This window comes from Numida meleagris, chromosome 1 (assembly GCF_002078875.1).
Source record: "Numida meleagris isolate 19003 breed g44 Domestic line chromosome 1, NumMel1.0, whole genome shotgun sequence".
Taxonomy (NCBI): Eukaryota; Metazoa; Chordata; class Aves; order Galliformes; family Numididae; genus Numida; species Numida meleagris.
This window is the reverse complement of record NC_034409.1, coordinates 57,130,679-57,151,119: the sequence shown is the minus strand read 5'-3', so window position 1 is coordinate 57,151,119 and position 20,441 is coordinate 57,130,679. Positions and strand designations below refer to the sequence as shown.

General features: G+C 37.4%; 1 protein-coding gene across 3 annotated transcripts in view; it reads left to right on the top strand.

Annotated features, from left to right (window-relative positions):
• Positions 1–20,441, top strand: part of TRIM24 (tripartite motif containing 24) — a 59,092-nt gene that overhangs the window by 26,131 nt on the left and 12,520 nt on the right. Inside the window, exons 3-12 of one of the 3 annotated variants that reach the window (XM_021387904.1) lie at positions 315–513; positions 1,625–1,772; positions 3,824–3,956; positions 5,224–5,340; positions 6,504–6,618; positions 7,286–7,432; positions 10,026–10,143; positions 15,526–15,791; positions 18,113–18,277; positions 19,794–19,973. In XM_021387904.1, coding sequence (XP_021243579.1) covers positions 502–513; positions 1,625–1,772; positions 3,824–3,956; positions 5,224–5,340; positions 6,504–6,618; positions 7,286–7,432; positions 10,026–10,143; positions 15,526–15,791; positions 18,113–18,277; positions 19,794–19,973 — 1,401 coding nt within the window. In that variant the 5' untranslated portion in view covers positions 315–501. Of the gene's footprint in view, positions 1–314; positions 514–1,624; positions 1,773–2,756; positions 2,894–3,823; positions 3,957–5,223; positions 5,341–6,503; positions 6,619–7,285; positions 7,433–10,025; positions 10,144–15,525; positions 15,792–18,112; positions 18,278–19,793; positions 19,974–20,441 lie in introns of those variants that run through there. The other 2 variants (XM_021387896.1, XM_021387909.1) reach the window with 2 other exon arrangements.

The following is a 20,441-nucleotide window of genomic DNA, read 5'->3' as shown; positions in this document are numbered from 1 at the left end:
GCATTTTTTTTTCCCCCATATGTCATTGAAATTAAAACTTAAGGGCAAGTAAAATTTTTAACTTCCTACCTATAATTAACTTCCTTTAATTGTTTTACTTTCATATTCTTGATTTTTTTTAATGACATCTGTATTTTTCCCTAGTCAACTGGTTTAGATAGAAATATCTTATTGCAGAAGAGATGATGGGAAAAAAAAAGAAAAAGAAGCAGAACACATTTTTTTAAGTAGGTTTTTTAATAAGACTTTCAGGCCTCCTTTTTGTAAAGAAACAGAAAAAGGGGCACGAGCCCAGTTTTTGTTTTCCTTTTCAGGTCACCTTTACGAAAATGAACTGCCTCACACTCCGAGTGACAACAAGAGGGGTCTATCACCCTTGTGTTGTAACTTCATTTCTAAGAAGATATTTGCATTGAGAGGCAACATGATCCAGAAGAATAAGCACAGCGCTGGGAATCTGGAACTCGTATATTCAAATTCCAGTTCTGTCAGTAACTTGCTATGTGGCCTAAGGCAAGTCAGTTCACCTCATGAGCTAATATTCCTCATTTTCAGAAGGAGCAAACTGGAACATAGTTGTACGTGTCTACATAGGATAAAAATAGTTGCTTCTGCTTTAATCTGGGTTTATCTCGTGTGGGTGCAGAAGCTGGATTTTTTTTAAAAATGAAACTAAAAGCAAAACCAAGATCTAAAATTTTGTCCCTCATATCCTGTTAGCGTAATTCTATTGGTAAGATCTGTAGGATTCAGTGATCATCAGGCAGCTTGAATCTTTTGTTTGCAGCAGTGCTAAACATTGATAGAAATGGATGATAGTTGCCTAAAACCTTCAAGATATGGCTGGAGAGGGGGACTTAAAGGTGGTCTTAAAAATGAAATAATGTTATGAGCATGTAAATTGTTGTTGTCCGCCATTCATAGTTTTCAACCTGTTGCTCAAATGATGGATCCATAGGAAATCTTTCTTATTCACATACTGACTTTATGCAGAGACATTTTGGTTGCTATCTGGTGTGTTTTCCTAAATTACTTTTTTTTCTAGATCTCTTGGGTATAGTCCAGAGGCCACAGTTTGAAAAATATTATGCATTCCCTGAAAATGTCTTGAAGAGTAGCTTTACTGATAAGCTTAACTGTAATCTGTCTCTAAGTAGTGATGCAGAGATTCTTGAGAGGAACCCTGCTATTTTTTACTCTGTGCATTTCCTGAAACTTTGTGCAGATGAACAGAAACTAAAATTAAAGCTTCTGTCTTCTAAAATCAGAGCAGTGCTGATTGTGTTCTGTCTTTTAACAATATGCTCTTGTGAAATATTTACTACATAGTAAACATTATACAGCTTCTAAGTGTGCAGTGTCAGGCAGAAAGTAATGGTTTGACTTTTATTATGTCAGGTAAATGTTCTAGAGTAGCACTGACAATACGACCATTTTCTTTGACAAGTCACATTCAATTACTTTTATATAGTTATTTATAGTGTTCCTGTACCTCAGGCAGTTTTCCGTTCTCATTTCACTGTTGTAGGAAAACTGTAAAAGTGCATTGATCATATATGAACAATAGCTAGTATGTATATGCCATATTTATTTTAATAACTACCTCTTTTTTCCTTCATGTCAGGTCTGCACAAGCTGTGAAGACAATGCGGAAGCTCATGGGTTTTGTGTGGAATGTGTAGAATGGTTGTGCAAGACCTGCATCAGAGCTCACCAGAGGGTTAAATTCACAAAGGATCATACTGTAAGACAGAAAGAGGAAGTATCTCCAGGTAAGATATTTGATTTATAATTTCACAGAGGATGTGTGCTAAACACACAAAGAATGCATCAGAAAACCAAATTAATTCAACGCATTTATTTTTAAAATAAATTTCAAAAATACTATCCCTTAATCTTCGTAAATGTAAAAGGACAGATTCATTATGGTATAACCCCTTGGTGCATATGAATACTAAGTAAGTGTTACTTTCTGGTTGGTACGGATGTGTTGGTAGCTTCCTGCCTCCTACTCACTTATTTCAGTTCTATTCTGAAGGCTGCAACCACTTGAACTAATTCTGGTGGTTTTTTGGATGCTGTCTAAGCGAATCTCTGAAATAAGCCAGCTAACAAATGACAAAACTGTTGGGGTTTTTTGTTTGTTTGTTTTTGTGGGTTTTTTTTTAAGAGATTCATTAGAATGTAGCTACTGAAAAGAGATTTTGTCATGGCTGGAAGTACGATACTCAATTTTCTGTCATTTTCTTCTATCATATATGATGCATAGCAGTGAGAAAACCTACAGATTAGTATTTAATTATAGTTTTTATGTTGAAGTGTTTTAAACCAGTACACATACCAATATGAATATAAAACCAATACACATAAAATTGATGTTTCATCTGGGATGATTGCACATTATTGTCTTGACTTCAGAGATTAACTGCAGAAAATACTTAATGTGTTTGGCTCCTCTAGCTTTTCTAGAGATCTACTAAATAGTTATGTTAATTTACTGTTATGCCACAGCAAAGGAAGAACTAATAAATTAAACTCTTTCTGCACTGATAATAAGGACATGTTTTGTTAGCAATAGAGCGTGCCAGAATTCACATTTTAGGTCAGTATATTTTAAGTTTGAAACATTTTGCTTTAGAAATTTAAGGAAAATACGTTATAATTTAGGAGTTTTTCCTCAGTAGGATCTGGGGTACTTCAGGTTGGAAAGTACCTCAGGAGACGATCTACTCCAACCTCCTGCCTGAAGCAATTCACCTGTGAGATCAGATCAGGTTGCTTTATCCAACTGGGCCTTGAAAACCAACAAGGATTGATGCAGTGTACAGTACAGCCTATGAGAAATCTTGAGAGTTCTTATTGTGAATGCCTGACTCTTCTCATGGTGAAAAAGGTTGTACTTGTATTTACTGAGAACCATCTTTATTTCAGTTTATGCTCATTTTGTCTTGTCTTCAAACAACGTTGAAGTGTCTTCAAGACACTTACAAACATGATGCTGACAAATGTTCTATGAGTTCTGATAAGTCTTGTGGACAATGATGATATTGTAATTATGTATTTTATTATTGTAAATTATTTTCTGTTGTAAATATATATATTAGTTTTTCACTCTTTGCTGTCAATTCCTGCGAATTTTATATATGACAGGAGTTACCATTTCTGTAATCTGTTTCTCAAAGGGTAGTTTCCAGTATGGTATGTTTCGGAGATGGGTGCTGCATTTACATCCCACTGTCAGATTTAGTTAATCGAAAGTGAGTGCTGAATGTACGTGGAGAGGACAAAAGCAGTGTATGATTTATTTTGAACATAATTTGCTGAGAAAAAAAGTCATTGGAATGCTGGATAGGAATATTCAGTCCTCCTCTGAGTCTGCTGGTCAGTTTCAAAGAAATCTGATGGAATATAGATCTGAAAATTACGTTGCGGATTTTATTAAAATAAGCAAATAAATGGATACAGAAAAGTGACCTTCCTGATCTGCAGTGAAGAAAGGGCTGCAATGTGAAGTCAGTTATCATTACAACTTATATAATCCTCATGAAGTCGGTATTCAGCCCAACTCATAGGAAATCCTTTTTTTTTAAATTGCATTGCATAAAAGAGTAGATTTCATTTCTAACATCTGATGGTGTTTCCTGTGTTCATTTGTATTTACTACAAGAACTGAGATTTCCAAGCCATTTAGAACGGGCTCTTTAAGAAACGTTAATAACTCCTGGTTAGCATACAGATGAGGAGCAAAGTAAAGAAAAACACGAGAATGCAAATCTCTTAACAATTTCATGAGTCTGGACTGACATCTTCTTATAATCAACAGAGGCAGTTGGTGTGACCAGTCAGCGACCTGTGTTTTGCCCTTACCACAAAAAAGAGCAGTTGAAGCTATATTGTGAAACGTGTGACAAGTTGACCTGCCGAGATTGTCAGTTATTAGAACACAAAGAGCACAGGTATGAAAACAAAGTCAATGATTTATACAGCTTGCTTGCAGGAAGACAACGTGAAGTTAATTGTGGCTGTAGCAATATACAATACAACTGGGTGAAAATTTAAATTTTCAGGTCAGAAAAAAAATAGAGATTGTGTCTAAAAGAATGTGATTGGCAAATGTGCAATAGTTTGGAGTTAAACCTAATTCTTTCAGTTTTTACTCTGGTGACTTAAGAACAAGACCTTTATTTATTGTCAATTTATTTGGATGGAATTTGTTGCTGTGCAGTTTTTCAGTGAGACCTTAGAAAGCACAGAGGCTGTTATGTAACTGTATACTTATGTGTAATTTTTCCATTTGTCCTTCAACAAGATGATTATATAACAGAACATTACCCAAGAAATTTAGGAGGGAGCAAATGGGCAGTTTTTCTATGAAGAGCTCTTTAAAAAGGAAAAGTAAATCTGAAGTTTGACTATACTGTACTTTGAGAACACTATTTAATAACACTCAAATATTAGGTTTCTGTGCTTTGGTCATTTCCTACTGGCCATGGAAGATGAAAAGAATTATATACAACTCCTGAGTATAGGACAATAATTTTCTGGCTAACACACAACAGTAATGGCCTGGGACAGATGTGCTCATAGGTTAAACATTAATATGTTCACTGTTCTTGCTGCAACCACCCAATGAACTTGTTTGCCTGACCAGGCAGACATCAGTAGGTGGAGGAGTGTTGGCCGTTGTTGCTTTTTGGAATTGGCTAAACGTTGATCTTGCTGAATTGCAGTCTTCCTCTTAAATTCTCCTTCTCTTAGGATTTATATCCTTTTCAGAACATGCCTCCTCTTTTTTTCCACAAATTGTTGATGATTTCAGTTCCTTGATTTAGTGTTACTGACTTCTACCGACTCAGCACTCTCTTCTTTCTTCTGTTTCTACATCCTTATCTTGCACGAAGTAATAGCTTACGTGCTCTTTCACTTAGAGTAATAGCTACAGCACAACATTAATTTTTCTTTTGATAGAATTGTGGCAAGGTCACATGGTACCCCTTCAATTTTATGAAAAGCATAATTCTAAAAACATAAAGTCAAAATTAAAAGGAATATGCCGTAAATAAAATAGGTCAGCATTTGCTGACATATACCTCCACGATGACAGTTAAATTTTTGACCTGAGCAGCATCTTTCTTCATGTAACAAAGCCTTTTGTAGGGCACTCTGCTTTTTATTATAACCCACCCTTGGCATGCGTAAATACTCACTAGTTCTTTACTATAGGTACCAGTTTATAGAAGAAGCTTTTCAGAACCAGAAAGTGATCATTGAGACTCTAATCACTAAACTGATGGAGAAGACTAAATATATAAAATGTACAGGGAAGCAGATCCAAAACAGGTATGTATTGGATTTTGAGGTTAAAACAGACAGATTGCAACTTTAATATACACTGTAATTAGTTGAAATGTTTAGATTAGTAGATTTTGTACCTCAGTCCTTGTCTGCTTCCAGAAAGAGAAATTTTAAGATTTTCTTGACCTTCCAAAATCTTCAGTTTTCTGTAGTGACTAGTGCCTTTTTAATGTATTTAGTTATGTTAGGTAACTCTTCTACTCAGCCCATGGTCTTAATGGGCAGCAATAGCTTGGGTGCAATGAAACAAGTTATGCAATAAACTCTGCAGAAGGCAGTCTTATATTGTTTCTTACCGTCAGCACGCTTATTTTTTTTAGCGTAGATCCCTCTTATAAAGTGAAAGGTAATGACTCATGTTTTCATAATGCTTATGACACACATTTGAAGATTTATGTAATACTTTTGTGCCTTGGGCTTTATTCACCCTGTACTGCAAAACTAGCAGAGGAATAAATCTGTAAAACTCATGCAGCAGTAGACCTTTGTAACTGCTTCTTCAGCACTTATAGGAAGATTCAACACAGTAGAGGATGCTGAGTGTAACTTGAAGTCTTCCTCTCTTTGCCTGTCTTTAAGTTAGTGGAGATGGAAAAAGAGAGCAGGAACCCTTCTCCTCTTTTGCAGCATCTTAATGGCTATTATCCCCTGTCTTTTAGCAGTAGTGCTTTTCGTGATGTAAGAGTATGCCCTGTTACCATTTTGAGCATTATTGTTGAAATAACTAATCAAAAATATCTTTTTTTAAAAAAAAATGGAGTACCATTCTACCTTAGGTGGAAACTAGACTTAGACAGTTTTCATTGCCTTGGATCGTTCCAGAAATGCATGAGACAATTAAGAATCAAGAATTTTAATTACAGTGAGATTATAATTTTTATCAGTTACAGATGTCAGTAATTTTACAGGCTTAAGTTATTAGAATTTGCTACCAGTTAATTAGTTTTATTGTACTTCACTGGTACTTGCTCTTTCTGTTTCTTCCAGTAATTATCCTGACTAAAAGGGTCTGATTGTTTATGTATTAATTGGTACATATAATCAAGGAATATTGTTGTTTCAGCAGCAGGGTAGAAGTCTAAACTTCTGTGTTTGAGGGGTGGGTTTGTGAGCTAAAGAACATAATTTTCTATACCGTTTACTTGCAGAATTCTTGAGATGAATCAGAATCAAAAGCAGGTGGAACAGGATATTAAAGTTGCCATATTTACATTGATGGTAGAAATAAACAAAAAGGGAAAAGCTCTGCTGCATCAGTTGGAGGTAATTTCATTTCTATCATGAGAAAAAAAAAAGCCAGCTTTTTTTTTTTTAAGGTGATGATTGAAATCAGTTTATAGCATTAACTGTTTATACATGTCCTATTGCAATTTCAAAGCAGAGAGAAGTCCCACACAAGCCATGTGAGCAAACGTATTTGTTTACTTACTTATTTATTTGTGTATCTTTTTTCTTTAAAAATTGTGTCTCTTTTTTATAAATCATTTTTTTTTTATAATCAAAGCTGTCTCTGAACATAGTTTCTTCCTCCAAGCTTTTGCCGGTCATTATCCTATCCACCATGCATGAAACGTCTTTCCATCAGAACTTAATAAATTCAGCAATCTAATAGCAAATCAAAGGAGATTGTTTAAAATTGATGCCTAGGAAATGATCACATCCAAGAGTGCTTAAAAAAAAAAGTGTGTGTATATATGGGCATATATATATGAAAATGTGTTGTAAGAAAAAATGAAGATCTACATGCCAAACCTTGATACCTTGAATAAATATTGTGACTTTTTTGACTGATAGCTACAGTTGAGGTGTAGGGGAGTATTTTTTAGAAGAGTTAGATGAAAATTCTTGATCATTGAGTCACAAACATGAAAGTTAATGTGTTTCGACTGTAAATTGAATGCTTTGACTATAACTAATTTTCTGCTTGCAGACTCTGGCAAAAGAGCATCGTATGAAACTTATGCAGCAACAACTGGAAGTGGCAGGTCTCTCTAAACAGCTGGAACATGCCATGAATTTTTCCAAATGGGCAGTTTCCAGTGGAAGCAGCACAGCTCTATTGTACAGCAAACGCTTGGTAAGATGAGGAAGGCAGATTTCTTCTTTTCCTTAAATATTTTAGTTAGGTCATATACGTGCACATATTTGTCTGTAACACCAAGGGATTTGCCATTTTAATGACTTCATACTGCTTGGAATATTTATCTATCAGTTTTTCTTGTTTTTCTCTCGAACATATATGTAGAGTATTTATAATAGTTTAGCTTCACTCATCATAATTCTCTCCTGTTGCGCTACTGTAGAATTGTTGATGTGCAGAAGTTGTGTTAACTCCTTTTCTTTGAAGTGAAAACCTTGAAGCCATGAAAGATTGGACAAAAATGTTGTATGTCCTAAATTATTATTGAGGTTCTTTTTTAGTATGTTTTACAGCTTCTGAGTTTAGATAAAGGAGGTATTTATATACCTTTGAGCCTGATATCCAGCATTTAATATAAAAATAATGTATTGCCTTGTTCTGTTAGAGTCATCTTCTGTGAAAAGTCTTCAAAAATTGATTTTTTAAGCTGATAAAAATGAAGAAGAGGCTTTTGCTTGTTTGTACAAACCACTATGAAACTAAGTATTTCAGTGAAATAAGGACGCTTAGGAACTATGTATGCATGGTCTCATTGACTGCTTGTGATGAACAAGAATCCTGAAAAACAACAACAACCAACCAATCAAACAAAAGGATAGCCTTGAAATTAAAAACAAAGAAAAAAACGACTATCAATCATTTATCCAGGGATTTCTAGATCATACTTTCCAGATAAAGGAAATCTGTGGTAACATTGGAGAGAGATGCTAGATCATCTTTTTCCAATTCCTGTAACTGGAACACAAGTTTTCTTTTTGTCTTTATTGCCTCATTGCCTAGTTGAGAATCTGTTTGTGTGTGTGTGTTCGTTTGTTTGTTTGATACCCCTTAAAATGCTGCAGGCTGTTTTCTCAACCTATTTGAAGTAACTTTTTTTAACTGAAAGGAGAAAAAGGGCATCAGACTGAGTCATGTTATTTAGAATTGGCTAGTGTTGCCACATGGACTTCCGCTATGTGAGTAAGAAAACATGTTATGTTGCAGGAGTCTTAATCTTGTAAATGTTATAAATCCTAAGAAAAAGACCATCCTAGCCCATAAAGCCTCAGCAAATGAGAGATGATTTTCAAAAGAACAGATTAAACTTAGGCTTTGGATTTTTGCTGAAGGTCAGAACTGTTTGGGGTCTGAGTAGCTATGTCCATGGACATCTCTAAGATCTGTTCCTGAACAGTTATGCATGGAGGAGCATATAAGGCCTCTACTCAGGGATACCCAACCATAAGAAACTAGGAGGGAGGAATATCCAGCAAAATTAAATTCAGCATTGGAGGAAATACCTGTACTTCAAGGAAATAACACAGCTAGAGAATTCAGTAAGACATCAGTTTCCTTGCCTAGTCCTCTATCATATGCAAAACATTTTTAGCTAATGTCATCACTGACAGGAGATAAACAACCTAACTGTGAGTTTATTTATATGTGTTTGCTCACAGGAGGAATGTATGGAATAAGCTATGACAAAATTTTTCTGCAACTAGTATTTGTGACAGAAGAAGATAGTAGAAATTTTTGAGTGTAGTATAATTGACTTTGGCAGTGTACAGAAATTCTAGGAGGTCTATATTCAAAATAGTAGTGCACTTTAAATTTTTCATAGTCATTTAAAAACAAACATACAAAAAACCACATAAGTCTTGCTGAATGCTCTAAAATTGACCTGCCTAAATGAAACAAAATAGTGGGAGCAAAGTGGAAACTCTTAAAGAATTCATATGTAAAAGATAATTGGTGTCCTTTTAGGCAGATATGACCAAATGTATATCTTGGACTTTTCTAGGAAATTATTATTCAAGAAAAATATTTGAGAGGAAAATGAAATTTTGCAAAATAAGCATGGAACTTGATAAGCTTTTTCTGCATCGACTGTTAAGTTAACATTCGTGTTAGATATTTCTAGTAAATAACTACAAGAAAATATTTTCTTTCTAGTAGCTAGATAAACTCAGGATTTGTTCCAGCATTCTGCCTGTGTATCCTAATCATTGTCCAGTCCTTTGGAACCAAGAAGTCTGAAGAATGTGAAAAAATCCGTGAATTTTCAAAGAAATATGTGAAAGAAAGCATGATAAGTCTGTAATGGACAAAGATAATAAAAATAGGTTCTTTGGCTCTCTGAAAAGACCTTATATCTACTACTAAGGAAAATTCTCTTTTGATGATACACCAAGAGAATGGAATACTTTTTTTTTTTTTAATGAATGGGTTAGCTTAGATTTGGAGAAAAAAAAAGCAGTGGTTATATGAATCCGTTCTTTGCTTGAAAGTAAATTTAAGGTAATAACTGAATTTGTGGAAAGATGCATTTCTGCAGGGGAAAAAATGCTTTCCTTTATGCAGTAGTTGATTGCTTTTTAGGGCTTTAGAAAAAAGAGAGACATTAAAAATATCCTTTTTAACTTTTGTTTGGACAAACTTTTACTTCAGTTCTCTGGGAGGTTGTTGAAGATTTTTTGTTTGTTTGTTTTCAATAGTACATATTAATGGCTTTAACTCAAGAGGAAAATCTTATGTTTTGTTCTTGTTCTAGATCACATATCGACTACGCTATCTGCTCCGAGCAAGGTGTGATGCTTCACCAGTGACTAATAATACCATCCAGTTTCACTGTGATCCTAGCTTCTGGGCTCAAAATATTTTCAATCTAGGTGTGATAAAGTTTTGTCAGTCCTTTGTTTTTATTTTAGTTTTTTAGAATAACTTAACTGCAGAAGACATTTAAAGTGTGTTGTGTGGAAAAAGTATTATATACGAATACATATGATGAGACATTAACAAACTTCCCTTGCTTGAATGCTATATGTGATGATGATGCTGAGGATGTTGGTAGATAACCTGATACGCCAATGAGTTGTATCGAGCAGGTATTCCTTTATTGCTGTGCTGGGTACATAGGGGATAGCTCTGCCCAATATGTGCACCTTGGCTCATGTGGAGATTACATTTATTGGTCATGCTCATACATACTCATGTTTTTACCCAGAATCTCACGCATATGCTAAATGTTTTCTCAAAGTCATTATAATTTCCTTAGAGCTGATTATCATAAGTCCTTCCTCCTTAGAGCATGCACAGTCACCCTTGGGGTCCTTTCGGTGGGTGTCTGGGGGTTGAGGGAGGAAGACTGATAGTCTTCATCGCTCCTAAACTTTTGACCCCAGTCTTCAGGAGGATCCTCAGTTCAGTGTTTGCCTCCTCTCTAAATGTGTTTTCTCTGGTATATCCTGATAGGGCCCATCCGTCTTCAGTTTGACTTCGTTTTCCTTCCTTATCTTTAATGTAGTACATATGGTCCCTCCAGATACTGATGCTTGCAATATTCAAGGTCCTCACTCCATCAGTGATGAAAGTAGCAACTTTAAGTTTGCTGGACAATACACGTGCTTTCTAGGTTCTGAAGCCAGAAACACAGTATATAACCTTACTTTATAACCTAAGCAAGAGTTCCTGAAGTCAGTCTCATCCTGCATCTTACAGCACATTCTTTTACTTAAATCCCATCTTCCTTAACTGAAACCCTTAGCAGCACCATAACATGTTCAAGAATCCATATTTATTTCCTTGTTGTTTTAAGCAATAAGCCTTTAGATGAAGAGAAGGGGTGAATGCAATAGAAAAATAGAACAGGGAAAAGAACAATACTTTCTGCAAGTTGTCTATTTTTAGGATATTCTTTCCTGATGTTAGGGATGGACTTCAGGAGAAAGCATGTTTTTTATCAGAATTGCAATGTGAAAGTTTAGTGTCTATACTCTGATACCTTCTGGGAAGTTTTTGCTCTGTTCTCCAAATTAGTATTTGTATTTTTGTTTTATAACTGTAAACTGTCAGGGTTTTATGACTCTATTGAAGCCCAGAACCTGGAAGCTTTGCAGGCAGTCCATACATGTGATTACCTGAAAACCTTTGTGTTTAATGGAAATAAGCATCCTAGGAACTCATCAGATTGGGAATAAGAACTGAAGTTCAAAGATCTTCCTAGTTTTTTTTTTTTTTTTTTTTTTTTTTTTTTTTTTTTGCTCCTGTAGTCTTCCATTTCTTTCTCTACTGCTATCTTTATGGCCAGTTTTTATTTTTCTGTTATGTGTAAAATTCTTTGGGAGATACCTACGGGACCTTTTCTGCCTTTTGTCAGAAAGTGCAATCAGCTCTACAAATGTACAAAGGTGCAAACAGTAGTGTTAGGAACATTTCTGCTCCAATAGTCCTACTCAATCGCCTTTATCCCAAAAAGAGACAAAGGAGAGTCTTCAGCTTTCTTTATTTGAATAAAGGGAGGATCCACTGGGGCATACCCCTGTGGGGGCTCAGAAAGTATTGGGGGACACAGCCCTCTTTTAACTGGGTACCCCAATGCTAGTGAGCCCTTCACCCTTTCCCCATTGCCTAAGATACTCAAGGTTCACATTTTTCTCCATTCACCTGTCATGAGCTCATCCCTCCAGTAGGTGCTCCCTGGGTTCAGTGTTTGTTGTTTTGCCCAGCTAGAACTATCTTTGTATCCTCTTTGTTCTGTCCAGCACACAAGATTTACGTGTAGGTGCTAAGCTAGCATCTCCTGCCATATACCTGCAAGATAAATTTGTTTAACCAGAGCCTTGTGGCCGAAACTCTTCTTCTCAACTTTATCTTGTTTTGCAAGGACCCCCTATCCTTCCTTTGTTCTTCCAAAATTTCAGCTTATTTTGCAAGGATACTTCAGGAGGCAGCTGAGCACCACATAGCTTCTTACTCATTCCCTCCTAGTGGGAAGGGGAGAATCCAAAAGGTGAAAATGAGGAAACTTGTGGGTTGAGATAAAGACAGTTTACATGAAGGCAAATTTAGGGAATGGCTACTGAGGAAAAGTGAGTAATAGAAGATTGAGAGGAAAGAGAAGAAGAGAGAGAAAGAAAGAGAAAGAGAGATTTAGAGGTAGATATATTTCACCATCCCTTTGTCCAGCACTGTCTTGAGACTGAGGTTTGTTCCATAAGTGGTGGGTTGACAAAGGTTAATGTGCATGTTGACAGGCATATAGTCTAGTTGGTCCATCCGAGACTGCCCTTGGGGTGGCATCCCACTTGTGTCTAGAAGATTCAGGAGTTTTTCAAGAGGATCCCTGGTGGTCATGCATCCCCTCTTTCCTCTTCTGGTGTTTATCATAGATGAGGGACCATGAGAAGGCTGAAGGTAAACAGCCCATCACTCTGCCTCCATAAAGTGAGGGTCCATAAATCTTACAGCTTCCAACTTGAGTCATTAAGGGTCCACTATTTCAGTCTCGGACAGTCCTTATGGCTAGTTGTTTGAGACAGCAAGTTCTATGCACAGTCATTAAGGCTCCATTCTGTAAGGCACCATTCTGTCTAGCTGTTTGAGACAACAAGCTCCTTTTCATTCTCATACAGCACCATATGATATAGAGTATCCCTTTGGCCAGTTTGGGTCAGCTGTCCTGGCTGGGTCCCCTCCCAGCTCCTTGTACACCCCCAGCTGCTTGCTGGCAGGGCACCACGAGAAGCAGAAGAGTTCTTCACTCTGTGTAAGCACTGTTCAGCAACAAGTATATAATTGGTGTATTATTAAGTTATTTTCACCAAAATCCAAAACATAGCACCAAGCAAGCCTCTATGAAAAAGATTATCTCAGCTAAAACAAGGACATTAAATAAACAAATTACTCCAGGAATGGCTTGAATTCTAGTCAGGTGACATGATGCTGATGGTGTGATAGCATCTGTGCTCTAAGTATTTCAGAGGGTATTTAAAAAAATACAATATGGTTTCATTCCACAAGTTGTGGAATTAAACCAGGCCCCTGATTTTTTATAATAATGGAAGGGAATTCTTTTAGAGAAACGTCATGTAACTAGCTTTGCAGCACAGATGTCAATTCTGGAAAGACTTCTGAAGGCATTAGATATGAAGAGCATTGAGTAAAAATGTGGTATGGGTTTGGTGATGGCTGATTATAGTATAGCCAAACCATTATTTTGCAAGGTAAAAGTAAGTAGAAAAAAGAAAGTAAAAAAGAACTATTTTGACTTCAGAGAAATACTTCATACAGCTGTAGATGAGAAACAGTTTTATTCATGAGCCTTTTTCTCTGTCTGTTTTATGGGAAATTAATTGTCTAGGGCTGTTATAGGCTTAATAAGGGGCTACTATACAATAGGTTGGTATGGTTTTCCATTTTCATTAATATTTTTGTTAATGATTCTGATGTGGTAGAACCATAATTAAAATGTATGCAACATCAAAATTACTAAGCGTCAATATGAAAATAGTATGACTGATCTTAATTTTCTGTCCTGTTTTGCACTATGGTATGTTGACTAGCCTAGACTCCCCCTGTGTGTATGCACATCATTTTTCCCTTAAAAGTCTAGCCAGGGAATCAGAATGATGCTTTTCTCCTAGGTTCTTGGCTCTTGGGATGAAAAATGGAATACATGATGCACATTGCATTTTTTCGTCCTTTGGATAACCTTTTCAAAATGAGCCAGGCTAGACTGCACAGGATCTACAGAGATGCACGGATATGGGGAGAGAAGTGGCAGAGGATGATGACAAGTTCTGCTGTGACAGATTGTCAGACTGTTACTGTGAATCGGTCAATCATGAAACTCTAAGACTCAAGCTGTAATGTTAGAAAGCAGCCATTCTTCATTCTCAACACCGGATGCACAAGGGGATCCTTCCACCTAATTGTGCATGCCTTGAACAAAAGATCTTCAGCATATATACATTACTCATATTACTTATGCAAAGGTTTTCCCGGATGGTATATGCATATTCAGTACTTCCCTCAAAATCATTCATGTCTGGTTCCGTCTCCCTGCACATGCTCAGTCTTTTTGTGGTGGTGGTCTCAGGACCCTTCCTCACTGTGTTCACGGGTTGAATCCAATCTTCATGCATGCTCAGTTAGCATCTTACCTTGATTGCACAATACTTGGTTTCACAAAATTAGCTGATTCAAAGCAGAACTTCCCTAATCTACTCGATACAAAGACTTTATAAACTTCCCTTATCTGCTTGGTACAAGGGCATGGATTCTTCCTGTTTTCTAAACAAATCACATGACCATTCACCAGTGAGACTTAGCAAGCTTAACAATATCGCTATAGTTTTATCAAGACTTACTTTGCTCTATGTCCTTCTCATGAGGTGAATCCTAGGAAACAGCCCTAAGTCTCTGCAGTAGAAGGGAACGTGAAGTGTTTATCTGCCACTTGTGTTGAAAAGCTGTTGTGTGCAGTGTTCCATAGATCATTGGAATTTTTTAACTTTCAATCTTGAGCCATAACTTTCTCTACTCCACTCTTATAAACTAAGCAAATTTCTTTTTCTTTTTTCCTTGTAAAAAACAGCATACTCTAACCTTGAGTGTAAAGTAAACTCAGTTCTCGTTGAAATTCATCTTTCTTGGATGTGGTAGCCAGCATTATATGCAAGAGCTTTGTATAATTGCACTGTGTATCTCTTTGGATAAAATCTCTCAGCCAGCATTAGTGTCTAAAAGTTTCCTGTCTAGTTACATTTCCCTCTAAATCAACAGAGGAAACATTTCCTGGAGGTGCCATTACATCCTAAAATTGGTGGTGTGTAGCAACTGTGTATCGTTTGAATATTCCATTGTGGTGATTCAGAGGCAAAAATAAACAATCACAAAATCTTTTAGTGTTATAATACACTCAGGGTTTTTTTTGATTAAATGATTGGATTGGGATGCTCTCTCCTCTATGAATGAAACTTTGTTCCCTTGCTCTTTTGGAGAGGCCAGGGCACCTGTCTAGGAGAATTCACTTCATAGAGGATGCTATCGCACAAGACACTTTGCTAGTATCTCCCTTTTTTGCATTATAAAATACAACCATGTTTTTGCAGGGAAACAATATAAAGTGAATCCTTTGTCTCATGTTTACTCATCCTTTGCATTATAATAATTAATGATGGCTTCATGGTATCAAAAATCTAACCGTAAAAATAGTATTTCCGCTAACTGCAGTATTTTAGTATTCATTTAATTTACATTTTTTAAACCAGGTTCTCTGGTAATTGAAGATAAAGAAACCCCACCACACATGCCCAAGAACCCTGTGATGGAAACAAACTTGCAGCCACCGGGCAGCTTACCTTCAAATCAGCTATCTAAGTTCCCAATGCAAATAAACTTGGCTCAGCTCCGACTCCAGCACATGCAGCAGCAAGTCATGGCTCAGAGACAGCAAGCTCAACGCAGAGCAGGTCCAGTAGGTTTACCAAATCCAAGAATGCCAGGAACTGTGCAGCAGCCTCCTGCTTCTCATCAGGTAAGCTATGACTATTTCCAAAGAAGATTTTTCTTTCCCAAATGTGGTGGTTTCACCCTGGTGGGCACCTGAACTCCACCACAACCACTCTCTCACTCTCTCTACTCAAAGGAAGAAGGGAAACTGCATGAAAATACTTTTGAAGGCATTGGGGTCCATCAGTGCTGGTCACTTGTAACTACGACCTCTTAAGATCACAGAAACAGTCAATTCCAAAATGCTGGAAGTTGTGCAGACAGGGCAGAAGATTGACTTGGCTGAGCAGGGATCTTCTTCTAGAGCTTAGGAGGAAAAAGAAGGTGTATGATCACCGGACGTGAGGTTGGGTGACACGGAAGGACTATGGAGATGCTGTTTGCCATTTTAGGGAGAAAATTTGTGTGGCCAAAGGTCAATTAGAGTTGAAATAGACCAGTACTCCGGGAGACAACAAAAATAGCTTTTTAAATTATGTTAACTGCATAAGGAGGACCAGGGATAACATTGGTCCATTACTTGATATGGATGGTCACCTCACAAATAGGGATGCAGATGAAGTAGAGGCGTTTAATGACTTCTTCACCTCTAACACTGATGATGAGTTCTAGGGTGGTGATGAGTCTTTAGCTGGAGTGCTGTGACTGTGGTAATGATAAACTCTCAGCCAACTCTGAACTAGGACAGGATTTACTGCTCTAGCCAGATGCATATAAGTCTATGGGTCCCATAGATTTATCCCAGGTTACTGAAAGAGCTGTCCAACAGCATATTTAGGCTCTACAATATAAGAAGGACATAAAACTATTAGAGAGTATCCAAAGGAGGGCTATGAAGATGATGAAGGGTCTGGAGGGCAAGGTGAATGAGGAGCCACTGAGGCCCCTGCGTTTGCTCAACCCAGAGCAGAGGAGCTGAGGGGAGGCCTCATGGCGGCTGCAGCTCCTCACGGAGCAGAGGGGCAGCGCTGAGCTCTGCTCTCTGGTGACAGGGACAGGACCCTCCTGATGTAACCCCATTTAGTATAACCCTTTGAGCCCAATCCCTCATCCAGTTATTCACTCATCACACTATTGTTTTTCATAGCTCTATGCTCATTTTGTCCAGAAGGATACTGTGAGAAACAATAGTCAAAGCTTTGCTGAAACACAAAAAGGTTATACCAACTGTCTTCTCTTGACCAGCTAAGTTGGCAACTCCTTCAATGCGGGGTCCTTGTTGTCCTTCCCAAACTTCTTCCAAGCTTCTCACAGGCTGCAGTTCTTCAAGAGTTGCCCTAATGTGGGTCTTTACCATAGATTCCATCCTTCAGGAGCAGACAGCATGTGTCCCCATGAGCTGCAGCTCCTGCCAGAGTTCGTCTTCCGCTATGGGCTGCTCCATAGCTGCATGTGGAGATCTGCTCTGCACAGTGCCCATGGGCTGCAGGAGGACAGCCTGCTCTGCCATGGGCCTCTCCTGGTCTGCAGGAAACTACTGCTTCATGCCTGTAGCATCTCCTGCCCTCCTTTTTCACTGACCTTGGTGTCAGCAAGGCTAGTTCTCATTTTCTCACTCCTTTCTCCCAGCTGCTATTTTTTCTTTTCCTTTCTCAAACTTTCTCTCCCAGAGGCATACCCAGCATTGCTCATAGCTCAGCTCTGCCCAGCAGTGGATCCCTTTCAGAGCAGCTGGAGCTGGCTCTGATCTGATGTGGGGCAGCTGCTGGGCTCTGCTCACAGAAGGCTACTTCTGTAGCCTTCCTGCTATCAAAACCTTGCCATATAAGCCAAATACAAACTCTCACCAATGAGGGAGAAAGTGAAAAAATAGAAGAAAAAGAAATGATGTTTAAATACAGAATTTCAGATTTTCATCTTTAGCTGGTGGTTATATAGAAGGGTTAGAGAACATTTTCTTTACTGAGCATTGAATGGACATTCTAAACTTGACCAGCAGAATGCGTGGTAATGCTCAGCCTATTATTGTTGAGAAAAATATGTCATATGGTATGTGACCATATATAGTGCTGAGCTATATATATTGATTTTTTTCAAATGCTTATAAAATGAATCTGTCCCACAAGACTTTTTTTGCATGAAATTCTGATTGTCCCATATAACTTCCATGCTGAAATACTCTCACTAGCTGTTGTGATGCATCTGCATTTGTTATATCAGAGTAATTCAAAACCATATGCTAGGTTTTGTTTTTTGACATCAATTTTCAACATGTTGTGTGATCATTCAGATAAACTAGGTAATACTCTTTGTTTGCATTTAATATAAGAGTTAAGTGCAGTAAAAAAATTCTGGAACATCGAATCAATATCATCTAAATTACAGAACTGTTTTTTCTTCATGCAGGCACCTCCACGCTTGATTCATTTTCAGAATCATAGCCCCAAGTCCAATGGTGCAGCTCCTCCTGCACAACAGATGAGATTTCCCCAAAATCAGAACCTACCAAGGCAAGCAATAAAGCTCAACCCATTGCAGATGGCATTCTTGGCACAGCAAGCTATAAAACAGGTAGAGTTTCTTTCCCATTTCACTTACTGTGTAAAAATAAAACATCAAATGTGCTTTATATCATCTTTTTATTACGTTTCAAGAGTGCTTTTCAATTGGAACAGGGAATGCTTTCTTCTCTGTGACAAGATACCCACAGTTTTCTTAATAAGAACTGTCAAGTTTCTTTCATTCTGACAGTTCTAAGCAGCTGAACTGTTACGGAAGTGAGCCATTGTGTGTGATACGTAGGTGTTTCATTCCGTTGTTTGCTATTACTGTGCTTTATAGCCACTTACGTAAAACTTAACATGAACGTAGTCTGCACACTACAATGAATAAACAGAATGGCAAATCCCCCTGTTCAACTTAATGCAAGTGAATTCACTAGAAACCAGGTAAAAGCTTGACTGAAAAGTTGTATCTACCACCATCTACAGAGTATGCCAAATGCTACAGATAAAGAAAAAAAAAAGCCCGCAGCTGGGAGACCTCTGCTGATATCCACCCCATCAGCAATTGAACTGGGGCAGGAGCAAATACCTCAGAAGCTTTCTGTCTGTTTGGGAAGCCAAATCCTTATTAAAAAGTACATTAACTTGTTGTTACGTATTTTAAATGAAAGAGGGGATCGTTCACCGGAGACAAGCGGGGTAGAATCAAATGAGTCTGGTCTGTGACCTGAAAAGTGGAGAAATACCATTAATGTCTGCAATGCTTATGAAGTCAGAGAACTAATTTCAACTGAATTGAAGAAGGCTGCACAGTATCGAAGAGAGTCTGTAACAAGAACGATATCAGTTCCACTTGAGCATTTCAAAAGAAGATTGACCTGTCTGCAAGCCTTTCTTTCAAGTATTTTCATTATCTAGTAGTGTCTTTCTCAAAGCAGAAACCAGTGAATGGAATGACTGACAAAAGGAACTGAGCAGAATCAAATTTTGCCTAGAGTTGCCATGAAATTCCATTTCACTTATTGAAAGCTGCATATGTCTAAATGAGAACAAAATTTAGTTTGACTTGACTGTACACTTTATATCATGGTGTTAAATGTATAGGTAGGTGGAAATCTGTTCAGCATTTCAAATTCTTAATCACCTTATGTTGTTAAGGGAAGCATTAAATTCTTGATTGCATCCAAGTACAATGTAGCTATTTACTTAATAAAAGTACTGGAGTTGCTGTGTATTCATCGTATTATCTGTAATGCTTTAATTTCACTAAAACCATTACATTCCTCCTACAACACTGTCAATGCAGCATGAAATATTAATAGATACTCAACACTGAGATGCAGCCTTGAATTTAAGAATTCACATTCATTTCTTCTTTTCATAGTTTTTAACTGCTTGTCATCTTTCCTCATCTTGTAATATTGGTTGTTGAAATTAGATAGCTCCAGAGTAAATTGGGATTTGAAATTTGAATTCAGCTTACTGTACTAGCTTGCTTGTTTAGCTGATGAGTTGGAACAAGGATATATAGTGTATGTATTCTGTAGAGGGAAAAATATCATCTTATCATCTTATCTTTTTAGTGGCAGGTCGGTAATGGACAAAGTTCAACTGCCATTTCAACAGCAAGCAGCATAACTTCCACTCCATCCAGTCCCACAGTCACTAGTGCTGCAGGATGTGATGGGAAAGCATATGGTCCTCCTGTGATAGATTTGAGTTCTCCGGTGGGTAGTTCCTACAGTCTACCATCTCTGCCTGATGTAAGTGTACTATTCATACCAGTCTTCTACAGATTCTATTTTGAAGCATGGTTTAATGGTTTTGAAAATTACAAATCCTTTTTGATTTGAAATTCTTCTGCTGTTCATCAAAATGAGATAATTCCAGAAAGCGATACAGGATTGCCTACATATTGTTGGCAGTATTCAGGACTGTTCTGGGAAACAGCCAATATGAGTAGTAAGAAAAATAGCATTCCAGGTTGTAACAGTAACTGGGTTTGTTTATATGCTTGCTTCTTATTGCACTCTTTACCACCATCTACTGCTCAGTTAACTGATTTTTACTCACTGAAAGTGCTATCTTAGGTGGTTATTGTTGGTATAGTGGAGTCAAATTTTCCTTAGAATTCTTCCTTCTGGTACTTCTTTCCTTCGTACTTCATCTAACATGCATGTGAGCAGGTGTTGGAGGAGCATCATAAGTTCATCTTTTTTAAGTTTCTAAAC